Source organism: Eublepharis macularius, chromosome 18 (genome assembly GCF_028583425.1).
Source record: "Eublepharis macularius isolate TG4126 chromosome 18, MPM_Emac_v1.0, whole genome shotgun sequence".
In the NCBI taxonomy this organism is placed as follows: Eukaryota; Metazoa; Chordata; class Lepidosauria; order Squamata; family Eublepharidae; genus Eublepharis; species Eublepharis macularius.
This window is the reverse complement of record NC_072807.1, coordinates 30,031,602-30,058,389: the sequence shown is the minus strand read 5'-3', so window position 1 is coordinate 30,058,389 and position 26,788 is coordinate 30,031,602. Positions and strand designations below refer to the sequence as shown.

The window sequence follows — 26,788 nt, the reverse complement described above, 5'->3', positions numbered from 1 at the left end:
GGTATGTAGGGCAAGCCTTATTTGATACAGCCTTCCACTTGTTCAAATTACCATGTTTACTAGTCAGAATCAGAATCCTGTTTATTGCATGCAGACAGAAACCATCACGGTTAAGCAAATACAGCACATAACTAAAACATGAACAATAAATGATAAAACTATAATGTTAAAAAGACATAAAAGTACACTAAAACATGTTAGCAACTTGTAAGAAAGCTAAATAGTGTGTGTATTATTGATCAGTAAACAGTAATACACACTATTTAGCTTTCTTACAAGTTCACATTTTCCTATAAAGCCTTGCTTCCTTATGGATTGGAAAGGGAAGTGGGCCACTGGGTGTCTTGTGGACCTCTAGTCTTTTTGATGGCCATTTCTCATAGTGTAGCTAGGATGGCTTGTTTGCCCAACAAGCATGCTAGAATCGTCTGATACAGGCATCAAATTGAACTTTATTTGTGATCCGAAATGAGAATTTGCAGCGAAGCATAAAAATGCAGTCTGTAAGACAGTGCTGCCAAAGTGAAAATTTAGGGCTAATTTTTATTTATTTTTTAATTTGCAGAAAAGATGTCAGATGTAACAAGGCAAATTCTTGATAGCTATGACTTTGCAGATGTGAGGAGCAGGTACAAATATATACTGTAAAATTGTTGATTTTTTCTTATAAATTGCACATTATTTAAGATTTTTCTTCCATAGTCTTTTCCCTTTTTGCTTTGCAATAGATTGTCTACTGAAGATCTGGAACATTTAAACGAAGATGGAGAACTTTGGTTTGCTTATGAAGGCCTTAAAAAAGCCACAAGGTTAGCTTTATTAGCCATTATTTCCTTACAGTTTTGGTTTGAGATCTACCATGGTAATAATAAAACCTGTCAGATATAGCAAATAAATATGTAATTATATAATATTAATTATTGTTCTGTAGCAAAAAACAGTTATGGAATAGTGAAATGCTAACATACTTTGAGTAAGTAAATTTGCAAACTATTACCTATCCTGAGGCTCCACAGAGGCATATTTAGGGTAGGTAAAGGTAGTCCCCTGTGCAAGCACCTAGTCATTACTGACCCATGGGGGGACGTCACATCATGATGTTTTCTTGGCAGACTTTTTATGGGGTGGTTTCCCATTGCCTTCCCCAGTCATCTACACTTTACCCCCAGGAAACTGGGTTCTCATTTTACTGACCTCGAAAGGATGGAAGGCTGAGTCAACCTTGAGCCGGCTACCTGAACCCAGCTTCCACCAGGATCGAACTCAGGTCGCGAGCAGAGCTTGGGCTGCAGTACTGCTGCTTACCACTCTGCGCCACGGGGCCCAACTAGAGGCATATTTAGCGGTTTACTAATTTTAAAATAAATACAAATCAGAAATAATACTTCAGTGGTGGCTGGCCATTCCTTACTCCACTCATCTAAGTTTGTCGTTCCTCCTCCTCTCCAACTCTATGCCAGCAATCTCCCACAGATTGACTTTGGACCCTTTAAATCTAGGACAGCCAACAGGAAACAGTGCTTTGCATCTTTCTTCCATTTTCTGGAAGATGAGTTTCAGGTTGTGTGACCGAGAACTATACTGTGCCTGTTTAGCAGAACTCTGGGAATCAGCTTTTGTTAATTTTATAACTGGTCTCATAAAACTAAGCCTTGGAAAGTCTCCTTCGCTTGAGATTACTGCTGCTCAGAGTAGACAGTTCTGGACTAGATGGGCCAATGGTCAGACCCAATAGAAACAATCTCGCATGTTGTTCAGATGCTCTCATGTTTTGATAAGCAAATATAATACTAGCCTGATGGTTAACAAAAACAAAACTGGTTTTTTATGTTGGTCCTATTGGGTGGGAAATGTTTGAAAGTGGCTTTTGTTTATTGCCGCATGGACTTAATCTGAAAGTTTTCATTTCAGCAGTTTTCATCTGAGTAGTTCAAGACTGCTGTGTTATCTTCCTTCTTTTGTTTTTAATGCTGTGTATTCGGCCTGTAAACATGAAGGATTTGATGTGTAATGATGTTAAACCTTCCTTGATCTGCTGACTCATACACAAAGTAAAGCAGAGAAAAAGGGTCTATGAATGGGGATTAAGAATCTTTATGGGAAACCACACAGATGATGTCCAGTTCAGCTACTGAGGACACAAGTTTCAATTTAGGAATTCTAAGGAATTCTAAGTCATTAGCTCCCTTATATTTGCGCATTATTGCTGTTCCTGTTCCCAGTGTTAACGAAGGAAGAAACCCTCCATAATCCTTCATTTGTATAAGATTTTTATTAAAACGAATACGTTTGCATGGGTGGGGGGGAAAGGTGTAATGAATTACATTTGAAGTGCTTTGGTTTTACATTAGCTTTAAAAGGGGTTCCCATTGCAACAGTTCTATACTTCTTTTTTTGCTTCCTTGTATTCCTGTTCTTTTAACAGAGTATTGGAAAGCCACTTCCAGTCTCAGAAGGAGAACTATGAGAGGGAAATAGATGGTCTCAACTCTAAAGTAGAGCACCTCAGTCAAGAAATAAACCACCTGCAGAAGCTTTTTAGGGAGGAGAATGATATAAACGACAGCATACGACTTCAGGTTGCCAGATTGACCTCAGAAAACATGGTGAGGACCAAATAATATTACAGAACTGAGATCTTTTGGATCGATATGTTGTGCCTGCAGGGATCTGGAAGCTTAATTTGTTCGTACCCTGCTTCCTGGCAGAGGACTTAAAGAAAAAAATCCTGAAGGCACTGAAGAGAAGTTACTTCTTGTAACTATACAGAGTTCCTCATGGTGCCTTACTTTTTTATTATTGATTATAAGTTTTGTATTTTGAATATTTAAAGTTTTTAGCTTAAAACTAAGTTATGTTTTGAATCAAGTTCATGGCAGAGGCTAAATTTGAACCCGAAAAGGATCTAATTGAGTTCAGCGTGTCTTATTTCCTTGTAACTCCTTACATGGATTCAGCCTGAGCCCCTATGCTGAAGTAGCCCCATACTGTGATCTCTTCCATTAGGCTGCATTACACAGGTTTAACAGACAGCCAGGACAGCACAAAACACAACAAAACAAGACATCTTTTTAAAAGATGCTTCCTGGCCAAGGGTGTAGTGTCAGAAGGCTGATATCTCAGTAAGTGTATTGCTGAACGCCTCTCTGTGTGTGTGCGCGCGCATCACTGACCCATATAAATAATTCCTTTCTAGAAAAAAATTAAAAAGCAATCAGAATGAAACTGTAGAAGAAAACTGCAGAATTTTAACAATGTTGAAACAGATATATATCAAAAGGTCACAAGTAAAGCCAGGGCATAGGCATTTTCTAAGGAATTCATCTGCTATGTGCTATTCAGCAGTGACAGCTGATAAGTGTACACAAAAGATTCTAAAAGGAGCAAATGGGGCCACAGATTAGAAGAATCGTCCTATACCATTTAAGCTAGAGGAAATTCCATCTTTAATGTCTGCTTGTATTGAAGTTTATTCTCCTTCCAAGCAATTCGGATATTCCATTTGTCCATCAGGGGGTGTCTGAACACAGGGAACAGCCATTAATCCAAAGCTGTGGCTCAGAATCTGGTTGGTCAGTTGAACAGGCAGGGTATACACACACGTTCTTCAAGATACAATTCCATATATGATGTATTTTGTGAGAGGACAGCAATCAAGGAAATAGAAGGAAGACAAAAAGAAGCTCTAAGCATATACACAGCCCAAGGCATTGTCTTGAACCAAAACAAGGAGGAGTTAAGAGGGAAAGGGAAGGAAAAGGCTTGGGAGAAATTAGAACACAGCAAGCCTTTAAATTCAGGAGAGAACTATATTCACTCCAGGCTCAAGTATAAACAGCAGTAGCAAAGGAATTTTGTTGGTCATTCAGGAAAACTGCCAGGTGACCCAACATATATTTCTATTTCTTGAATTTCTGGGGAAGATTGCAGGCAGCCAGTTAGGGCAGGGGCATAAAGAGGTGCCCGTTGACCAGGAGCTACACCTTTCCTGTTCAACCAGATAAGATTTGGGCAAAATGGGGAAGATAATCACTTCTACTGGTTGTAGAATCCTTCAGTTCCTGACATACAGAATTGGTGTGAAACGTAAGGTGCTCCCAAGAACAAAATCCATTCACTGTTATATTTTATTGCAGCACGTCATAGTTCTAGTTCATTTAAAAAATGTAAAACCTTTTCCAGGTTTTATGTTTAAAATAGCATAAGTATAATCTTGAGTTTGTGTCATGTGTATCAAAAACCCTTAATTATCACACCAAATTTAATTTATTTCAATTATTTGAATTTTTTTAAACCTCACTTTTCTTACTAAGGCCTAAGATAGTCAGTTGCAATTTCCTTCAATTCTGGTTATTTACATTTCTGTCATAAATTCCAAAATGACGTTGTTTGACTATTTCTGCCCTTCCTGTTAAGATGATCCCAGATCTTAAGCAGCGGATTTCTGAGCTTCAAAAGCACAAGATAGATCTTGAAAACCATCTTCAAGAAGTTGCAAAGAATAAAGGTAATCTGAAAAATAGGAGTCTGGTTCTCCAAGCAACAACTCTCAAGAATAAATCCTTCAATGATAAATTTTTATTTGTGCATTTTGAAAAGGAGTTACTGCAGCTCAGCGATAGAATACATGCTTTGTTTATAATCATGTTCAGCCCTTAACTCCTTATACCAAAAGCATATAAAGCAGAAAAACTTGAAAGAGGTTGCCTGAGATTTTGGAAAGCTGTTGCCAGAGTAGTTGTGATTAGACTAGGACTGCGATCATAAGAACTCTGTCCTACGAGTAAACCCCATTGAATAAAATGAAAATTACTTTTGAGTGGATCTGCTTAAGACCGCACCTTAGATGTACCAAAAGTCCAACTCATAAAGCCCTTCCTCTGTTTAATAACACGTGCTCAATATTTATGCATAATATAAGATGCTACAATCATCCAGAAAGATGCTGAGGGTCTTTTTTACTCTATATTTGAGTAACTTTAGGAGAAATAAATAAAGGAACGTAACACCTAACAGAGTCCTTCATAGCAGTTTCTCTAGCCCGGGGATCCCCAACTTTTTGAGCCTGTGGGTGCATTTGAAATTCTGATGCAGCATGGTAGGCACAGCAACAAAATGGCTGCTGCAGGAGACGGAGCCAGCCACAAAATGGCAGCGACAGCTTATTTTTGGTCACACAGTGAACATGGTTGTGCTTGGAAGCAGCTTCTGCCAAAGGAATGTTTTTAAAAATTTGCACAGCCAACAATACGCCAATAGCAAATCAGAAGCCATGCTTTGCAAAAGCCCCACCTGGCCCCACTCACTTTCTAAAAACACTTGGCAGGCACCAGGAAGTGTTAGTGGCCACAGTTGTGCCTATGGGCACCATGCTGGAGATCCCGGCTGTATCCAGTTTACCCAGAGACATCAATAAAACATGGACTGGAACTACTCCAGATTCTAATGCCCTGGAACTAATATAAAACATGGAATGGATTGCTAAATATTACTCATACCTAAAGAGTAATGTGTGAATTGTATATATTACCCTTTGCCCCTTCTTCAACATATAGCTATACTATGTGTTTGTATTTGAAACAGTTGCTGAAAATATGTGTTTGAACATCTACAAGAGATAATATAGAAGGTGGGGACCAGTTAATGGAACATGTTTATAATCTAGACTACAATTAAAGGAGAAGGACAGTCAGATACATCACATAAAGACGGCAAATCTCTACACAGGCAAGCAAAGCCCAGGGTTCCCTTGCCAATCTGCTGAGAGAAAACGTTTCTTCCTGACACCAGCTAGTTAACTTCTGAGCCTAAAGAAAAACCCATCCATTAAATCACTCCCAAAGTGATGCTCAGATACACAAAGCTAACCTTGCCCTGTTTTTTCCACTGCCCACCTGGATTTATAGACAGAGACTGTGGCCCTTTAACAGCTGCCTGAAATGAAAAATCAACAGATGACCGCTTTGCCCTGCATCGAGTTGCAGGGACGCAACCATGATACACCACACAGAAGGGCTTTTAAGCAAATTGTGTTATTCTACAATTAACTTTGGTTTTACGGTAGAAGAGGTGGGCAGTTATTAAAGCAAGGCAAGGAAGACCCAAGGGAGTTCCCAATCTAGTTGTGAATACCAGGGTCAGGGTACTGGACACCTGGCAACTGTAAGCAGAGGAATGGAGTGGATTCCTTTCCTGTTAGATAAAGGAAGGAACAAAAGGTTCTGCCTTGGGGAAATGGTACAGCACACAGTATTGACTTATCTATAAAAGGAATTGATTAAGTACATAGATTATACTAGAATTGCATCCTGGCTCGTTGCCGTTTGGAAAGGCAGATGATGCTTTTAGAGGTTATCTTTCGAGAGAGACAACAAAGATTCTGGGATCCTTAAAGTGAACGGCTAGGCCTGTGTTGGCTGCTTTTGGAATAAAACGACATGGGCAAAGGAAGAAATAAAACTTTATAACGAAAGGTGTTAAGATATTGTAAGGTACACATTTTTTAAAAATTATTATTGCGCTCTTTCCTGTACTGTATCATATATATATTTTTATATGTTCAATACATGGTGGAAATTCCTGTGGCCTACAACTAAAGTAAATGTGAAAGGTGCGTGGCTCAGTGGCAGACAGCCTGCTTTGCCTGCAGATGATTTCAGTCCTCGGCATCTCCAATTAAAAGATCTAAAGTTGCAGTGGTGCAATACCCTTCTCTACCTGAGACCCTGGAGAGCCAGTCAGAACGGAGAATACAGAGTTAGACAGACCAGTGGGCCTGGGACAGTATACGACACATTCTTATATTCAGACGTAAAGCATTTGATTATAAAATTGCTGCATCTGTTTATTTTTGTGTGTACTAATGGTACTGTTGAAGACGCACACTCTCTGCCTGTATAATGGAGCCAATTCATTCTCATGAAGGCGAACTTTTAGGTGACTTGTGTATATTATAAATCAACTTTGTTATGATGGGAATATGGATACTGTTAATGTCTTGTAGGCGCTGAATCCCAGTGTATGTCAGTTTAGTAAAACTATTCTCTTATTATTCAAGATAAAATGGAAGACATGGCTGGTCGGTTACATCACAACATGGATGAGGAAGGAATATGGAGGAAGTAAGCAGGTTATCTATTTCTAAAAAATGTTCTCTACACTTTTTCACCCAAAGGGGAGCAGAGGTCTGGAATGAATGGATGTTGCCAGTTTGATAAGACATTGAGCCAAGCTGCAAGTGACGAATGACACTTGCTTGGCAAGTGAATGACACTTGCTTGGCAAGTGAACAGACTCATGTGTATTCCTCCCTGTTCACTTGCCATTCACTTGCTCTCTACTTGATCAGGGAGGAATACACGTGAGTCTGTTCACTTGCCAGGCAAGTGTAATTCATCACTTGTAGCTTGGCTCATTGTCCTGTGGGTATATTTAATGTTTTTAAATGTTTTTAAATGTATTATTTAATGTTTTTAAATGTTTTTAAACATGTTTGTATTTGTTATCCGCCCTGAGCCTGCGAAAGCAGGGAGGGCGGAATATAAATATAATAAATTAAATTAATTAAAATTAGCTAATGTGCTTTGGATGAACAGAAAGATACTGTGAAAGCTTTATAGCAGTAGTTGAATAATAAAAATTCATGCTTTTTTAAAAGAGTATTACAAGTGCAAAATGAAATATACACCAAGGAAAAAGAAAAGCTGATATTCGCAGATGAAGATTTTCAAGTGACAGATGAATATGGGGAGAAGCAACACGAGAAAGAGAATGAAACTAAGAACAAAATGTGTCAGGATGAAGCCTATCTTATCATGGAAAACACGGTGAGGAGGGGCAACATGCTTGGTAATCATTTATTTAAATATTGCTAAAAACTAAATAAACATAGATCATGCTGTACCTAAATAAACATACATCATACTATACCTAACAGCAGCTATGGGGTGGAGTGGATTTGGATCGATGCCATACTGGTATTAAGGAAGAAAGAATGTAATTTTTTCCTCTCACATCATCCCCCGCTCCACTGTCTACTACTTCCTCTGCAAAAGAACACAGCAGCTAAAATATGAACAGAGGTGGTTCAAAGTAATTTGTCACCCCAAGCAAGGTACACCAATTACCTCTTTCTGCTTACTGCTGCCCAGGCCTAAGCTGAGCTCCTGTGATGTTTGTTTATTTATGTTCTTCTTTTATATCTTGCATTTTTCCTCAGTGGGGATCCAAAGCAGCTTACATTGTTCTCCTCTCCTCCATTTTGTCTTCATAACAATCCAGTGAGGTAGGCTCAAGGCCACCCAGTGAGCTTTTATGGCAGAGTTTAGATTCGAACCTGGGTGTCCCAGATCCTAGCCTGAACTCTAACCACTGCACCAAACTGGTTCTCGCCGCAGGGACTCAGCTTAGACCTGTCAAGCAGTGATACAGGTTCGAGAGGCGGAGCCTGTCATCTCCCACAACAGGGATCTCTGGGAGCAAGCTGAGTGCCCTGAAGCGCCTCCATCTGCACCTTAATTGTGCTGCCCCCAGCAGTCTCTCAAGTGGCTCAGTTAGAGGAACAGCCCTGTAGATATCAGGATTCAGGGATATGGATTCAGATATCCATGTATTTTCCTTTGCGGAGCAAACAGCGATTCGGGAGCGGAAGAGGAAGGGTGAACCCTATTTTTCCCAGATTGTGATTTTATAGTATTGTGACTGCAGTGCTCAAATCAGGCATATATTTCAGGGAATCTATCCAAGAGCCCTGTGGTGCAGAGTGGTAAGCTGCAGTACTGCAGTCCAAGCTCTGCTCATGACCTGAGTTCAATCCCAGGAGAAGCTGGGTTCAGGTAGCCGGCTCAAGGTTGACTCAGCCTTCCATCCTTCCGAGGTCGGTAAAATGAGTACCCAGTTTCTTGGGGTAAAGTATAGATGACTGGGGAAGGCAATGGCAAACCACCCTATAACAGAAGTCTGCCAAGAAAACGTCGTGATGCGACGTCCCCCTATGGGTCAGTAATGACTCCGTGCTTGCACAGGGGACTGCCTTTACCTATCCAAACTAGTTTATTAATAGAATTGTGAAGGGCAAGGAGTTAGAGCAAAATACACTACACAGTAAGTTAAAACCACAGAGAACTCACTCTGTGCCTCCTCGCAGCGTCTGCCAAGAAGTTATCAGTTTCACTGTGGCTCCAAACCTCAATTTCTCTGTCTCCAGTCTGAGTAATGAAGTCATTTCCCTGATGTATCTATTATTGGCCAGTAATAAACCAAAAATTTTACTCTTCATGTAGGAATATACTTAGGTGACATCATAGAGGAAGGTCAAAGTCCTATAACTCATGCAAGGCATTTTCAATGCATATCCCTCTTTGTTAACTCTTTACATTGCAGGATTTAGAGGAAGAGCTGGATAAGAAGGACAGAATAATAAAGAAACTTCAAGATCAGATCAAGACCCTTAGGAAGTCTATAGAAAAAGGTGAGAGCATTTTTAGATACACAGCTTGCTTTAAAACTGTTTGGTGTGGAATACATTGGAAATCATGTGGAAAGTGAAACCAAGAGCCAAGCTACAAGTGACAAATTACCCTTGCCTGGCAAGTGAACAGACTGATGTGTATTCCTCCCTGTTCACTTGCCTTTCACTTGTGCTCCACTCGATCAAGTGGAGCGCAAGTGAATGGCAAGTGAACAGGGAGGAATACACGTCAGTCTGTTCACTTGCCAGGCAAGTGTAATTCATCACTTGTAGCTTGGCTCCAATATGGACATAATTACATGGATTCTTGGAGGCAGGTTCACCCTGCTAGGCTGTCTGTCTGTTGGACTTCAGTTTGACCTACGTTTCAAATGAATAGCTGTGTTGGTCAGCATTAGATGAATAAGATTTGAGTCTAGTAGCACTTTAAAGACCAACAAGATTTTCAGGGTATAAGTTTTCAAGAGTCAAAGTTCACTTTGCCAGATTAAAACAAAGAGAACTACCAAATACTGGAAACATAGGGTTCAGCGTTCCACGACTGTGCTAGTATATTTGCTTTTGTTCCAAAACGTAGAAGACAATGGTTGTGGCACTTGGCACAGAAGTTGAAACAAGTTGCCACACTGCAATTTGTAACTTTGAGATTTTTTTTCAAATGTTCCTGCAGTATTTTGTTTCTTGCAACAAGTGTTTATTGATGTTTAACAGCCAATGAAGTGCCCATCTCAGCCATGCCGAAGGAATACATTGGAATGCTGCAGTACCGAAAGGAAGATGAAGCAAAAATCGTTCAGAATCTGATCCTTGGTACTTCAGTAACACTTTGCATTTCAGCTAAGTATAATCATAAGCAAGACCAAATAATTCCTGGAAGTTGCTTGGTTGTGCTCAGTATTATCAGTTCCCCCCATACCTACCTCCTGTCAGTCATCTACAGCTTTGTTCTTAAAAGGAATAGCGTATCTTTTTTTTAAAACTAATTGCTTCAGAATAGCAATGAAAATACATCTCATGTCTCTGACTTACTTTCTTGCAGTTTCCATGATTTCCGTAAGCTCTTCACTGCTGAAGCTAAAATATTGGAATACTTCACTGTCCTGAATTTGCTTTTTCTTCTCAGACCTCCAGACTCTGCAATCTACTATTTCTGAAGATTTGCTAGAAGTTAGGCCAATCTAACCTGATGCCCTTCTGTTAAAATCTTTTCTCCTCATTACATTTACAGTGTTTCATTCTTGGAAGAGGCATCCCAAACCACCTCTATTTACATTTCCAGAGGATGGGGGATTCTCACCAATTCTATCCTCCCATACCGCTGTAGGAGCCCAATTGCAAGGGGTACAAAAGAGGGAGAGGCAAGGAAGTTGTCTTCCTCTAGCATGACTCTTTTTGTGCTGCTTAGCTTCCAAACCAATCCGTGGGCACACACTCATTTGTGTTTATCAAAAAAAAACATTTCAGAATTGGTTAAGATTGAATTGGTGTTTCAGAGAAGCAAGGAGCTTATTCCTGATTCTTTTGTATAATTTTTTAAAATTTTAGTTAGCTGAAATGAATTAGAATAAGATTTTTTTGCCAGATTAAACAATCCTTACAAGATCACTAGGCGTCGAGATTACTTTTGTATTCAATAAATAATAAATACTCTCTGATTCTTGGATTCACACAGAACTGAAGCCCCGTGGAGTGGTAGTCAATATGATACCAGGGCTCCCAGCTCATATCCTTTTCATGTGTGTGAGGTACGCAGATTATCTGAACGATGATGGCATGCTCAAATCCTTCATGAATATGGCAATCAACGGTATCAAACAAGTAATTAAGGTAGGAATACTTCATTGATATTGAGCTTTCTTTTGTACATTTCACTGCTGAATACAGGGACAATGCTTACAAAATTGTCAGTGCTCGATGCCGAGAATTACATCCTGAGCCACAATTATGCCCCCACCCCATCATTCCAAATTATTGAAGATTCTTCATCCACCTTCTGTACTCTTCAGCCCATCTATGCCAATGGTTTTCAACTTTTCATATCTTACTTCCCATCAATCACTCTGTCAAAGAACCTGGGTCCCACCATGGGAGAAAGAAAAAGCCCACTTCTTTGACAAGAAGGATATTTATATTACAGGCATTCTGTTGTTTTATAATTCATGCTGTTATTTACAGCATTGATACCCCTCCCTTTCCTCCACAATGGAGATACAAAGTGGTTTATAACATTCTCCCGTCTTTTATTCTCACAACATCCTTGTAAGGTAGGTCAGCCTGAGAGTGCGTGATTGGCCCAAGGTCACTCAGCAAGCTCCCATGGCAGAGTGGGGGATTTAAAGCTGGGCCTCCCAGATCCTAGTCTGATCCTAGTCTAATCCGTGGCAGGTGGGGTTGGAAGGAAACAGCATGTCACACTTGCAGTTGGACATGGGCACCGAGGTACAACGAATTCATAATTGTTATGAAAACCCTGCTTCCCATTTAGACCGACTTCTGCATCCTGCCATTGATTGGGAACTACTGACCTACACTATTTAAAGCCAAGAGATTATTTATTAAAGATATGTTAGAAGCGAAAAACAATCCTATGAACTGCTGTAAGTAGCTGAAAATGAACCACATTAGCAAGTGAAATGGGATTCTATATGGCAGTGCCATCCTAAACAGAGAGAAAAACATAACAGTGCCATACTAAACAGAGTTACACCCTTCTAAACCCACTCAGTTGAATGGACTTAGAATCTGTGGATTTCATTGTCCCTCTGCTTAGGGTTGCAGTGCCCTTGTGCACATATTTGCATGCATGTGAATTAGACACCCTAGTCTAATGTAGTGAAGGTGAAGATATGTTTAGTGAAGTGTGCCCAGATGCCCAGAAATCTCCTTTTTCTCAGGAAGCTGCAGGTGTTAAATTAGCCCTAATAGAACACGTGACAGCACCTTCATTTGCAATTGCATGTTTAGCTGTGTCCTAAACTGTTTAAACGAATAAACAAAATATAACTTAAACATACCAACTCATTATTTAGGAACATGTTGAAGATTTTGAGATGATGTCCTTCTGGCTCTCAAATACATGCCATTTTCTTAACTGTCTGAAACAATACAGTGGGGAAGAGGTAAGAATAATTTCATATTCCTATATAAAGTAACTGAACAGCACAATTTTTTTCTATCGTATATACTGAGAACTAGGGGTGTGCAAGCCAAAAATTTTCGGCTATAGCCGAAAGTAGAAAGCCGAAAGAAAATTCTCTATCGTTAAAGCTGAAAGCCGAAACAAGAATCTCTTTCGGGATTCGGGATTCGGGATTCTTTCGGCATTATTTCGGCATTCTTTCGGCTTTTTTCTATGGGAAAATGCCTCCGTCTTCCAGGACGCCTGGAGGAGGCATTTTCCCACCGAATAAGCCCAAAATTGGTGGGGACCTTCCTCTAACCCTTCTCTAACAACCACCCAAGTTTCAGACAGATTGGACTTTGGGGGGCCATGTTATGGCCCCCCAAAGCAGGTCCCCCCATCCTCCCATAAAGGAGCATCTTCTTCATTATTTCCTATGGGGAAAAAATGAAGAAGCAGGCTTCCTTTGCCAGGGGTGGCATTTTGCATGCAAAATGCCCCCTTACCCTCAGGGCATGGCAGCAGTATCTTACACAAAAATAACAAAAATAACACAACTCACTTCACATTAAAGAATCACCCCAAAAAATTGCTGTCAAAAGCACTTTATTTCTGTAACTGCTTTAGGTTACACAGTAGGAAGGCACCACAGAGCAGGAAAGCAGTGTACTACACAAAAATAACACAACTCACTTCACATCAGAGAATCACACAAACACAATTGCTGTCAAAAACGGTGAAGTGGGTTGTATTATTTTTTGTAGTACATTGCTATCATGCCCTTTTGTGCCCTCCTACTGTGTAACCTAAAGCTGTTCAAGAAATAAAGTGTTTTTGCCAGGAATTGTGTTTTTGTGATTCTCTGATGTTAAGTGAGTTGTGTTATTTTTGTGTAAGATACTGCTTCCATGCCCTTTGGTGTTCCCCCCCTGCTGTGTAGCCTAAAGCTGTTCAAGAAATAAAGTGTTTTTGCCAGGAATTGTGTTTTTGTGATTCTCTGATGTTAAGTGAGTTGTGTTATTTTTGTGTAAGATACTGCTGCCATGCCCTTTGGTGTTCCCCCCCTGCTGTGTAGCCTAAAGCTGTTCAAGAAATAAAGTGTTTTTGACAGGAATCGTGCTTTGTGATTCTCTGATGTTAAGTGAGTTGTGTTATTTTTCTGTGTGGGGGACTGCTGGTGTTATGTGTCATAATGCTTTGCCTACTTGTACTTTGGAAGGGAGAAAATAATTTTTAAAAAACTTTATTTTGTGTTGTTCTTGTTTTATTCTTTGTTGTGCAGTTGGTTCCCATCATAGGGAACAATGGGGCTGGCTGGCCAGCCATCTCTGTAGGTGGTGGGGGAATTTGAGGGAGGGTGTCTGTGGTTCAGGTGCTCTTTCACAGGGACCAGCTGGCACTCAGAAGTGTGCCCACCATTGTGGCACCCCTGGGCTGTGCAGAATTGCCCAGGGAAAGAGAGTTTAGAAGTTCCCAGCATAGGGAACAAAGGGAGAGGGCTGGCCTTTGCCAGCCTGTTCCTGGGGTTATGGGTGTGGGGCAGGTGGGGGTGGATTTGGGTCTGTGAGGGGCTAATGTGGGGATTTGGGTCTGTGTGTGGCAGCTGGGGGGAATTGGGTTTGTGTGGAGCTGTAAGGGGTGGAATTTAGGGGCTGAGAGGACCTACTTGGGGAGGCCATGAAATGGCCCCCCCAAGTGGGAGCAGGCTGAGCCTTGGTGGGGGGTGGGAGGAGGGGTGGGAGAAGGGCCCCAGAGGGTTGGGGGGCATTTTGCATGCAAAATGCCACCCCTGGCAACACAAGCCTCCCCCAGCTGTCAGTGGTAGAGATTAGAGCACCTACTTGGGGAGGCCATGAAATGGCCCCCCCAAGTGGGAGCAGGCTGAGCCTTGGTGGGGGGTGGGAGGAGGGGTGGGAGAAGGGCCCCTGAGGGTAAGGGGGCATTTTGCATGCAAAATGCCACCCCTGGCAAAGGAAGCCTGCTTCTTCATTTTTTCCCCATAGGAAATAATGAAGAAGATGCTCCTTTATGGGAGGATGGGGGGACCTGCTTTGGGGGGCCATAACATGGCCCCCCAAAGTCCAATCTGTCTGAAACTTGGGTGGTTGTTAGAGAAGGGTTAGAGGAAGGTCCCCACCAATTTTGGGCTTATTCGGTGGGAAGATGCCTCCCCCAGACGTCCGGGAAGACGGAGGCATTTTCCCATTGAAAAGCCGAATGAAAGACGAAAGAATCCCGAAACGTTTCGGCTTTTTTCTTTCGGCTACCCGAAACGTTTCGGGATTCCCCGAAACGTTTCGGCATTCCCTGAAAGAAGCCGAAACACTTTTGTTTCGGCATTCTTTCGGCATTCTGAATGCCGAAACGCACATCCCTACTGAGAACCCATTCCAGATGCACTGAACATCTAGAAGAAAACACATCAGTTTGAATCCAGCCTAGAATTTCTACAGTTGCAGGACAAGGGGGAAGATATTTACCTCCCAGAAACCACGAATTTCACCCTCCATGCTATTCCCCATCCCCTTGGGAGCAGCATTTCAGGGTGTTTCCATGGGAGGAAGGGCTTGGCAAAAGTCCTACTCCTACACACAGTCTTGTGCCTATGGAAATTCTAGGCAGTATCCAAGTCTTCAGATCTTGATTATTAAGAGTTACTTATTGCAAAATAAATTTGATGTTTTCCATTAAAAGTATGTTAGGCTGGTTAGCCCGCCGATACTCTAATAGTATCACTTGTGATCCCAGCTCCTAAAGGTCGTATGTTGTCCTGAGTGTACGTAGTAGTAATGTAATTAATGTGTAATAGTTTAGAAGCGGCAATTTATTTATGGTCTTAACAGCATCATATTTATACAATTGACTTTCAGGAATTCATGAAATACAATAGCCCGCAACAGAACAAGAACAATCTGAAGCATTTTGACCTGTCGGAATACAGGCAGGTTCTAAGTGACTTGGCCATTCGTATCTATCATCAGTTCATTATTGTAATGGAGAACAACATTCAGCCAATGATAGGTAAGAGGAAGGCAAATAATAAGTGAAGACAAATGTCCTGCCCTCTACCGTCTTCTTTGCTATTTGGGTAAATCACATACAATATGGCCTCAAAGTGAATTAATCTTATTCTTTACACCCGTCATGTCTGTGTGAAAGATTTGTATATATCTGTATTTGTATTCTTATCTGTATGTGTATAACAGGTTAAAAACTGTCTGTTGCCTGTGGTGTAGCCATTGATAGAACGGATACAAGGTTGTGGAATATACATAAAAATTCTAACTTCTCAGGGGGAAATTCTGTGCAGGAGATCTTTGCCAGGAAAATAGTCAATGTTATGGGATCTTTGGCAGTCCATGTTGCTCAGTTCTCTCCACTGAACTAGGGTAGTGGGATTTCCCATTCTCTGCAAGTGAGAAATGGAACCTTAAGCCTAGTTTATACCTGTCAAGAGAATGAGGTGGTAGAATATTAAATTGGTAGAATGGAAGGCACCACTTCCGGCTGCAGGTGATGGATTCCAGCACTGCATGGAATTCTTTTTTCTCCCATTCCCATCATTATACTGTTTAACTGTCCTATTTCAATCATACAATACAGTCACTAGCAGTGCGACTAATCAGTGTTACTCTTTCTGTTTGTGAGTAGCTTTCTTACATATGGGAGCATTCCAAAACTGTGCAGACCCATGATCCTCCATCCACAGTCTCACTCCCAGGAAAGGATATTTAGCAGTGCAATCCTCAGAAGAGTTACTCCAGTCTAAGCCCACTGATTTCAGTGGGCTTAGATGGGAGTAACTCTTCTTAGGGTTGCGCTGTGAAATAGGATTGCACCGTAAAAGCTCTCAGTGCTTTCTAGCATTCAAAAAAGGTACATTTAGTTCACTATTTCTTTACAGGAAGATGCAGTTGCTGTTCATGATCAGGAGCCCAATCACGCTGTTAGAAACCAAAGCACAGGTCAAAGGATTGCATTACAGTCTTCATGAGAACGCAGGTTCAGTCCTGTGCTTAGTGCAAAGACACATCCGAGTTCTCTTCCAGGGGAGCTTTTGCTGCCTGCCTTATCACCTGTGCTTCCATTCTGTATAGGATTCTCAAAGGGCAGGTTATCCCAGATATCTTTTCCTCTTTGCATTAGTGTAATAATAAACAATTTAAGCGGCTTTGAAAATCATGACTTGTTTCCAGATGCAAATGGCAGAGATAAAAGGAACCTTTTTTAGATTTGCCTGCTTGCTGTTATCTCTTCCAGTGCCTGGAATGTTGGAGTATGAAAGCCTCCAGGGGATTTCTGGCTTAAAACCGACAGGATTCCGCAAGCGCTCCTCTAGCATAGACGACACAGATGCCTACACCATGACCTCCATCTTGCAGCAGCTTAGCTATTTTTATACCACAATGTGTCAGAACGGCTTGGACTCGGAGCTTCTGAAGCAAACAGTGAAGCAGCTTTTCTTCCTGATTGGAGCTGTCACTCTTAATAGCCTCTTCCTCCGCAAGGACATGTGCTCTTGTCGAAAAGGAATGCAGATAAGGTGAAGCCCCTGTAAAGTTTCCAGCAAGCAATTCATCAAGAGGATTTTTTTAAATGCAATGGGGGGGTTATCATATATCATAGAAAGCCCCACAAACGTGATGGTGCACTGACAAAAAGTTGCTGAACGTTTTTAGCTTGCAGGTCTGGGTTTAAGTTTTACCTTTTTGTCTAAATAGAGTCCATTACTTTTGCACCCTGAGTATTGGACAAAGGAAACACAGGTTCAAAACAAATGTAACATTTCAACTGACTGTAATATGGTATCCACCAGGTTCTTACAAATAATATACAAATTCTATTACTTCTCACTCAGCAAAAATATGCAAGATTAGCAGTGGCTTTCTGGCTGATGATCTATTTCCAGTGTAGCCCATACTGCCAAATAAATTGTCTGCCACAGATTGTATCTTCAGAACAGTATTGCATTAAAAAAACAAGCTTACATCTTGGCAGTATATGAACATTACCAGGAAAAATAACATAGCACTTGCCAAGCTGGATGATTAAACATAAATTGTTGGGTTTATTTTTGTTTGTTTCAGTTATGTAAACTGTGTCTGACATTTTAGTATGTTCATAGTACATTGCTTTACATGGGACTTTTTTCTTACATTTGAGATTTTTCTAGATAATAAAAACATCATGTATGAAATGACTCTTCATGTTGCTAGCTTCTGAAAGAGATTTAAAACACTTGTTTTCTTGGGCTTGTTCATTTCAGATGCAATATTAGCTACCTGGAAGAATGGCTTAAGGATAAGAATCTGCAGAATTGCTCTGCCAAGGAGACTTTGGAGCCTCTTTCCCAAGCTGCTTGGCTCCTTCAGGTGAAAAAGATCACAGACGATGATGCCAAAGAGATCTCTGAACGCTGTACATCCCTATCAGCTGTGCAGGTACTGACCTGGGGCATTCCTTGCTAGAATCATATTGTTTTGTGAAACCTCCATGGCTGTACAAAGAGTTCCTTGGGAGCCTGATAGGCATAGTGTAAGTGCACCAGGCCTTGGGCAACCACGCGCTGAAGCCTGGTGGGCTGTGCTGATACATCTGGGCATCTCTTTTCGAATCACAACCTTCTCTCATTCAGTCATCCACAGTTTTTTTTAAACATTAACTTATCTGGCTTTTTGCTCTTTGTTGAGCTGTCTGAGCACAAAGAAACAGAACAGCCACCTCTTACCTTTCATATTTCAAGCCCTGCTCCTCCTCCGCCACATCCGTGATCCGTATATTTAGATTTCAACCAGGCTTCTCGTCTTTGCTTGGTTCTTTTCATGGTTCCAGCTCCTTTTTGCATGCACACATGTGCGCACGCATGCATACATGCACCCACACACCTTTTGCTTTCGTCTGTTGCTTCTGGAAGCAACCTCAGAACTCAATACTGCAGAACTTAACACTATTTGGTTGTTGTGGATTTTCCGGGCTGTATCGCCATGGTCTTGGCATTGTAGTTCCTGACGTTTCACCGGCAGCTGTGACTGGCATCTTCAGAGGTGTAGCACCAAAAGACAGAGATCTCTCAGTGTCACTGTGACACTCCATCTTTTGGTGCTACACCTCTGAAGATGCCAGTCACAGCTGCTGGCGAAACGTGAGGAACGACAATGCCAAGACCACGGCTATACAGCCCGGAAAATCCACAACAACCATCGTTCTCCAGCCATGAAAGCCTTCGACAATATATTAATACTATTTATTAATCTGGACGCCTTTTTCAGATTGTGAATTCCAAGAATTAATTGATTCTTCTTCATTATTTACATAGATAGTAAAAATCCTGAATTCGTATACTCCCATAGATGATTTTGAGAAAAGAGTGACTCCGTCATTTGTCCGTAAAGTGCAGGTAAGTTAATTCAATTACTGTTCCACATTCCCATTTGATAGACTTTTGCAAGTGTTGCTTTGAAGAGAATGTTTTTTTCCAGCTTGACATTTTGAACTAGTGCTTCTTTCATCTGCTTTCTCTTTATTCTTGATTTCAGGCGATGTTGAACAACAGAGAGAATTCTTCTCAGTTGATGCTAGATACCAAATATCTCTTCCAAGTGACATTTCCTTTCACCCCTTCGCCACACGCTCTGGAAGTGATACAGATTCCCAGCAGTTTCAAACTTGGCTTTCTTACTAGAATATAATTACATGGGATGGGTGCAAAATTCACCCTGTGCTTGGACAGGACAAACGAACATCTAACCCAATCATATGCTTCCCCAATCGCTGTGAAGTAAGCCGCATAGTATACAAGTTAATTTTGAAAACAGTTTGGAAATCCAGGTGTAAGAAACAGACTAAGTAATCTAATCTCTGCTCCAGACTTAGACGTTTTGCAGAGCAAGTTACTTCAGTTTGGTCTCGAGAGTCACTCCAGTCTAACTGGATTGATTTAAATGGTCTCAGATGGAATACGATGGCACTGACCATCTTCGCCCTTACTCCCTTGGCAGCATGGTCCTTGTCATAGTTTATAGGTGCAGAGGGCTGGAATCTGTCTGTGTTGACTCCTGGCCAGTGGGGCCATGATCTCGTTAGTGCTAAACACTTCCAGTTACTAAGGGCTCGTCAAGACACGCCTTTGTCATTTATATTTATAATGTTGTTTGTAAATTTAGATCCCTGTATATGTATGTTTTAAGAAAGCAATTGTTGGAGATATTTAATGTGTACATATAATGAGAGATTAAAAAACCACAGATGTCTCTCGCACTGTGCCAGTATATGCTGTGTCAAATTATAGGGCTGTGTTTGAGACTCAGACAACTGGTAATTTTTAACTGTATATGTCTGCCTTTTTCCTTCTCTTCCCCTCCCCAACGCACAAATGTTTTCCTTTTGCATAAAAATGGATACTCGCTAAGGTGTGTTTGTACATCATTAAACAAACAGTAAAACCAGTACAATGTAGTGCTCCAGGCTGTGCTTCTGCTGTGGTGTGCAAAAACGGTGGGTTGGATCCAGCCAGCTTTTCCACCGCTGAAAGAGCGAGGAGAGGGTCCCCTACGACGACCAAGAAGTCTGTGTTGTATGTCATGGGACCAGCATGCGGAAAATAGCCATGAGGGGTGGAGGCTGTAGTGAAGAGGAAAATTAGGAGAGGCCAGGTGAAAAAGCTGGCTGGATGCAACCCAGCAAGTGGCAGGAAATTGAGCAAAGGTACAAAAGCCAGCACAGTCAGAAGCAAACGCAACCTTGCGCTCTTCACTTAGTCCCCCAACTGTGCCACTTTAGTACTTTGATGCATTCCAGAACCAGCCTTGGGAGCCTCTAGGAGGTCAGAGTTTTGAGCTAACTCTGATGTCCAGATTCGGAGGGCCAAATTAGATATGATGGCATCCTCCTGCCCGCGACGGAGACGCCACTTCCATTTTAAAGTCCATATCAGCACTTGAAAAGACACGGGGTGGTCTGACCATCACATCTAATTTGGCCCTAAAATTAGAGTCTAGTTCAATAACTGCTTAACCTGGCCCTTGATTTAGTAATGCTGCATCAATATTAAGCGTGTTTGAATTGCCTCTTATCTACATTTCCCAACTCCTCCTAACAGTATTTGGCTTTCTCGCCCTGAATATGAGCGTATAAATTAGTGATGTTTACGATGCATTTTGCACTATACCAGTGAAATGATTTAAAGCTGACGATGTTGTTGTATGTATAAAATGAGAGAAGCTCTGTTGAGATAGGCTGTGCCGGATTCCTGAGCATATTTGAGTTGGAAATCAGCTCTGCTGGTTTAAATGCAACTTGATTCCAATTGCAGGGCAAACTGCGCGTAACATACAAATGCAGATAACTAGCCCTGGACACAACTGCTGTCCACTTCTTAACCCTTTCTTCACTGGCCCTTTTCCCACTCACAGTAGCCCTTCCAAGTTGCATCCCCCCCCCCCGCACTGAATTCCAGGTTCGTGTTTCCCAACACAGAAAAACAGGAACCAGGTAAAGGATTAAGCAACTCCCATCAAAGCTGGTTTCATTAACAAACACACACACACAACAGAGAGAGAGGCTTCATGACACACATTTGTCTATAATGTCTACTTTGCCTTTCAGTATATTAAGGATTATAGCTGTAGATAGATTATCCGCTATTACGCACATTAAAAATCCCAACAAGAACACTAGCAAAAGGAAGACCATATTTTGTGTGTCCCCCCCTTCTGCTTTTAGTGTAAAATTTCAAAATATCTATATAAGTTATTCCGACTATTTGGAATGGCACAGGGTATCAATTGAATGAATGAATGATATTCATGCATGGTTGTATAAATAATCACAGCATGGGTTGTATTGCTATATTTGAAAATGCAATAACGTTGGAGAATTTTGAATCTTCTATGAATCAAATACATTTCAGCTTCCACATTAGAGCGCATTCCTCCTATAATGTGAACAGGATGCTGCTGACCTGGTTGCCTTTTCGTCACAAGTGTTCTTTACTTCACCAGAACCGACGAAGCCTTATGTGTATCTTGGTCTGATTATTTCTGCCTCTGTACAGTTGTGGCTGAGTCCGATATTGAACAGAAGTGCTGCCTAGGGCATATGTCTCTGTACAACATGGAAAAGCATCCAGGCTGGATTCACAGAATGGAGCATTTATTGACAGGAAGGAGGAAATTGTATCACAGAGGCTATTTGCGCTGTGCTCATAGAAGAACAGATGGCTTTTGCACCTGTTAATGTCAACGGCCTCAATTGTGCATAGCCATTTACGTGGCTGGGGGACAACTGTGCACCCAGGAAGACGTGTGCATACTTCTGCTCAGCCTGCGCAAGTAGATGTTGCAGATTGTTTCCAGTGACACATTCTAGCCGGATATGAATCCCTACTCTTGTGACTTAATGTACTGTTCATTTTCTTAGTGGGTATTTCTCTCATCTCATCCCGGGGGGTCCGTCTGAAAAAGCAGGTCAGCTGGAGTCCTTTCAGTATGGGAAAAGAGCAGAGAAGGGCTTACTGCCCAGCTGTTCTAATCTTCATGGCCACGGTACAAAACCACATGAGCTATTGAAATATTTTCCCCAGTGGCGGTCTTGGGAAAAGAAGCTGTCAACTGCAGAGAGTTACATCGCGTGTTCAGAAAACCGTTTGTGTATCTTTTTAAAAAGTATATAAGTACAGCAACAGCATTCTTACCTATCTTAAGTTTCCAAATCAAATCAAATCCCTTTATTGGCATAACAGGACATGCATATGCACAGTCAGCAAGGAGACAAAAAAAAAATCCCTTGCCCCTTCACTTAAACCATTCTTCTCCTCTTCAATGCACAACAAAGAAATTTAGCCACAGACTCCATGATCCCAGGGTTATGTGTGGGATAGTAAAAGGCGTGACTTACTGTCGTCCGATTGACCTTCATGATTTTGAAGCAAAGGTTCTAGATAAATGGCGCGGATATCACAATACAATAAGCAGTACAGGAGAACTTGTTTAGTACTTTCTATATCCCTCAAGCCACAGGCACCATACCTTGTGAAGTAAGGAATTTTCTTAAACCTCCCACGGAGTACCACAGAAGGAAGAACATTAAAGTGCGCTAACATAAAGGCTCTCCGAAGGTGAGGGGAAGTCAAACCAGAAAAATATTCTGCCAAAGAACCATTAGAGGAAATCCCTCATCTCTTAGGGGAACATCTACCAGAGGCGAGGCTCCTAAGTTCTTGCATCTCAATATCTACAAGTCTTTGTTTAATCAAAGCAAATGCAGACCTCTTGGAAAGAAAAACTAATTCATCAAGACAAAGCCCAATTACAGAGATTTTTTTTCCTATATCCAAACCATTGATATATATGTGATTTTTAGGAAGACAACTTGGCTGTTCTAAGCCGGGTTGCCTGTGCTCTCCTAGTCTGCTCATGAAGAACAGAAGAGACGTCATGCCTGTGAAGCAAAGAAGCAATGCCAGTGCTCGCTTTAAATCTTCAATCCATCGCAAAACTTATTTCTCCTCTACTGCAGATTCCTGCTCGCAGTTGCTCACACAAGTGGTCTACTTGCACAGGTGGTGCAATATTGGAGGAGGAACTCTGCAAACAGGCCGGAAAGATTGTTGGGACCGTGTGTGTCTCAGGGTCAGCTCAGGTGTTATTTTCCTCCACTACTTCTTGTTAGCTTTCCTCTCTAAACAGGTTGGGACATTTCTTTTCATTACTCTTTCCTTGGCATGAGCAGCCTTGGAGTAGGAGATACTCATGAAAAGATCATCTCCAGCATGGGATCTGCTTCAAGTCAATAGATCACTTTCGCAAACAAGCTGTGGGAAAATAACGCCTGAACCTTCTGCAATCCAAATAGGGTGCTCAGCTCTTGAGAACGTACATACTTAAGACCGTGAGCTCTTTTGCCTCTGGGTATTGTACAACTTGTTCATGGGCTGGCTGCATGCCCGCCGTCATTCCTGGCCAGGGAAGATGCTGCTACAAAGCGCAGAGCGATTTCTCTGTGTATTGATCCTCTGAATTCAAAGGTTCCCATCGGGTCACACGGGGCCTTCTTTTGTTTTGCGCAAAAGCTTCACGGCATGAGACATAGTAGCACAAATGGCAAAATGCTGCTTCTAAACACAGCATTTGGAATCAAGGCTATGATTCAGGATGTTTTACCGAGCAATCCTGCGTATGATTATTCAGATATATGCCCCATTTTTGCTCAGCAGCAGGGCTTACTTTCAGGTAGTCAGTCAGAGTAGGTAAGACTAACATCATCATGCGTCCAGTTCAAACAATCCAGAAAAGTCCCCTCCTTCACCTCATCACTATGATCTTTCTAAACAATTCATGGCCTTATTTGATCAAGCAACAATTCATAGACATTGAACAGCAAGAACTGTGTCCAGCTCAACCTAGTATTTGTTCACCCGCCATGCTTGGCCTCGTTAGTCTTCCAGGTAGGATGGCTTATTATCTTCATGCTCTTGATATTCCCTCACAGCGCACAGCCTTCTGATTGGCCAGGGCTCATTTTGAGGGGGAACGTGCAGGAACGCAGTTCCGGTAGTTCCGCAAAGAGGTCACGTCAGGTGGCCCTGCCCACCTGACTCTCAGCCATTTTGGGCCCGTTTCAGCCTGGACTGGGGCTGAAACAGCCCGGATCGGGCTTCTGACAGGTGGTGGATCACTCTCCCACTCAGCAGCGGCCTGATCCTGACCATTTTGGGCCCCTTTTTAGCCATTTTGGGCCCAATTTCGGCCCTGAATGGCCAGGATTGGGTCCAAAACAACCAGGATAAGTGATGTCAGGGGGTGTGGCATATGCAAATCAGTCATGCTAATGACACATTTCCAGTGATGTCAAGGGGCGTGGCATATGCGAATGAGTTGTGCTAATGAGTTCTTCCAGCTTTTTTTCTACCAAGTGACCCCTGGCCAGGGTTAATGCATTCCATTCCAGCTTACTTTCTGGTAGGTCTCTCCAGTTCCCAAGGCAAGAGCATCTATGTCCGTGTGGTCTTAATTCCTTAGACACAATTAACCATATAATTTTAGATTGCCCCCTTTTTATGAGTCTGCCCAGGAATGTTTGCTTTCTAATTTATTACATTCTAAAAGTCACCGGAGTAATGACCTTAAATGTCAGTTTCTTTTAAATGATTTGGTACCTGAAATTACTGAAGCAGTTGCTAAATTTCTTGTGGAAGTTCTTAAAGGTCATTTTAATTAGTAGTCTGTATGGATTTGTATATTTGGAAGTTTTTATATGTTATGGATCAGATACCTTACCATCTTGTGATTGTTCTTACGCCAATAAAGGTATATGATGATGATGAACAAGAAAAAAAATTCTCATATCCACCATCGGAAGTGGTAGCAAACCTATTTAAAACAGTGCAGTTGAGTTGCATACATGCCACTGCAGCTTATATATTTGATTAACGATTAGGAATTTAAAAACTTTGGAACTTCCTCGCTCTTAGGTTTGCAGATGAGATATTTACACACACAAAGCTACATTTCCAGAAAGACAGGAAACTGGAGTTCGGTAGTTGCTTCTAAAAATCTGGATGAATTTAGGGAAACGTGGATCGTTAAGAGAGTCGCAAGCAAACGTTAAAGGGATTTTGTAAAGAAGCATTAGGGATTAAGCTGTAAGCAAGGGATGCGCATCCAAGTTTTATTGGGATTATGTTTACCAACTACTGGACCAGCGTTTACAAAAAGAAACAGAAAACAACAATGTGTGTGCAAAGATGAAAGTGAAAAATATTATCTTGTACTTAAAAGCCTGACATAAAACTATTTTTAGAGCTCATTTCATTGAGTAAAGTTACAGCAGATCATCCAGTCTGTATTGCTGTCTCTGTTCTTACGCTATTTCACTCCCTTCTCACTGAACCTTCGATCATCATTGGTTTACTAAAACATGAGCTTTCAGCTGTCCCCATCCAATGAGTCTATTTCATGGATCCTAAGAAGGTTCTCTAATGCTGTTGGTGCACCTTCACTTTAATCAGGAGAGAAATCCTTTTCAGTTGCAATGCCTGTTCTTTGGAATTTGGAGGAACTTCTGGAGGAGATGGGAAAAGCTGGCTCTTTATTAAGTGTTCATGGTTTGTTTTTTTTTCATCTGGCTTTTAGATGAAAAAAATCCTACCAAATGTTGTGGAATTGAGCTCGCTGTTTTATAGTGCATTCCCAAACAGAGTCACACCATTCTAAACTCTAATCTGGAGAACAGGGTTTGATTCCCCACTCCTCCACTTGAAGCCAACTGAGTGACCTCGGGTCAGTCACAGCTCTCTCAGAGCTCTTTCAGCCCCACCCGCCTCACCAGGTGATTGTGAGGATAAAAATAGCACACTTTGTAAACCGCTCTGAGTAGGTGTTAAATTGTCCTGAAGGGCAGTATATAAATCGAATGTTGTTGTTATTTTTAAACTAATGGATTAGGACTGCACTGTTCATAGTGTATTACCATCCTTACCAGAAGTACACCCTTCTAAATCTATTGAAGACAATGAGCTCAAAAAGGGTAGTGCAGCTGTTCTGGACTGCAATATAAATGTTGTTTCTTATTTAGTTATTTGTTTCATTTCTACCCCATCTTTCTCCCCATTGGGAGACCCAAAGTAGCTTGCATTCTGCTCTCTAGTTTATCCTCACCACAACCCTGTGAGGTAGGTTAGGCAGATTGTATGTCATACAAGGCACCCAGCAAGCTTCCATGGCAGAGCAGGGATTCAAACCTGAGTCTCCCAGACCCTAGTTTGACACTAAGCACTACATCACACTGTTTTTAATTTCTTAATATAGAGTGTTTGTTTAAAATAATAACTGTGCTTATATACTAGACATATTAGTGCCCCACTAGAGCAGTGAACAACGTCAAGTGTTATTATACCCATAATACAGCCAGGGAGCTGGAGTGGAGAGGAGCAGCCTCCCCAAGGCTATCTATTCAGCTCATGGCTGCAGTGGGATTCGAACCAGCAGAGCACTGATTCACAACCCAACCATTAACCACTATATTACAGTAGCTCAATATAGGGTGTCTTATTATATGTGCTTTAATTTGAGCCCATAGTTTGAATGATTTTATGAAATGTTTATCAGTTACCAACATTTACTTATGAATCACCTTGAGCACTGGAAAGATGACATAGAATTTTTAATGAAAAATGAAGCATCGTTATCTGATGATTTTTC

The 26,788-nt window shown here is 41.4% G+C and overlaps 1 protein-coding gene across 1 annotated transcript in view; it reads left to right on the top strand.

The window, feature by feature from the left end:
- MYO5C (myosin VC) overlaps positions 1–20,030 on the top strand; it is a 50,595-nt gene extending 30,565 nt beyond the window's left edge. The window contains exons 27-41 of the mRNA XM_055002940.1: positions 566–629; positions 729–809; positions 2,426–2,606; positions 4,417–4,507; positions 7,058–7,121; positions 7,658–7,826; positions 9,382–9,469; positions 10,181–10,279; positions 11,142–11,296; positions 12,499–12,588; positions 15,461–15,611; positions 16,851–17,133; positions 17,857–18,031; positions 18,907–18,987; positions 19,127–20,030. Coding sequence (XP_054858915.1) covers positions 566–629; positions 729–809; positions 2,426–2,606; positions 4,417–4,507; positions 7,058–7,121; positions 7,658–7,826; positions 9,382–9,469; positions 10,181–10,279; positions 11,142–11,296; positions 12,499–12,588; positions 15,461–15,611; positions 16,851–17,133; positions 17,857–18,031; positions 18,907–18,987; positions 19,127–19,279 — 1,925 coding nt within the window. The 3' untranslated portion in view covers positions 19,280–20,030. The remainder of the gene's footprint in view (positions 1–565; positions 630–728; positions 810–2,425; positions 2,607–4,416; positions 4,508–7,057; positions 7,122–7,657; positions 7,827–9,381; positions 9,470–10,180; positions 10,280–11,141; positions 11,297–12,498; positions 12,589–15,460; positions 15,612–16,850; positions 17,134–17,856; positions 18,032–18,906; positions 18,988–19,126) is intronic.
- The last annotated feature ends 6,758 nt before the right edge of the window (positions 20,031–26,788 follow it).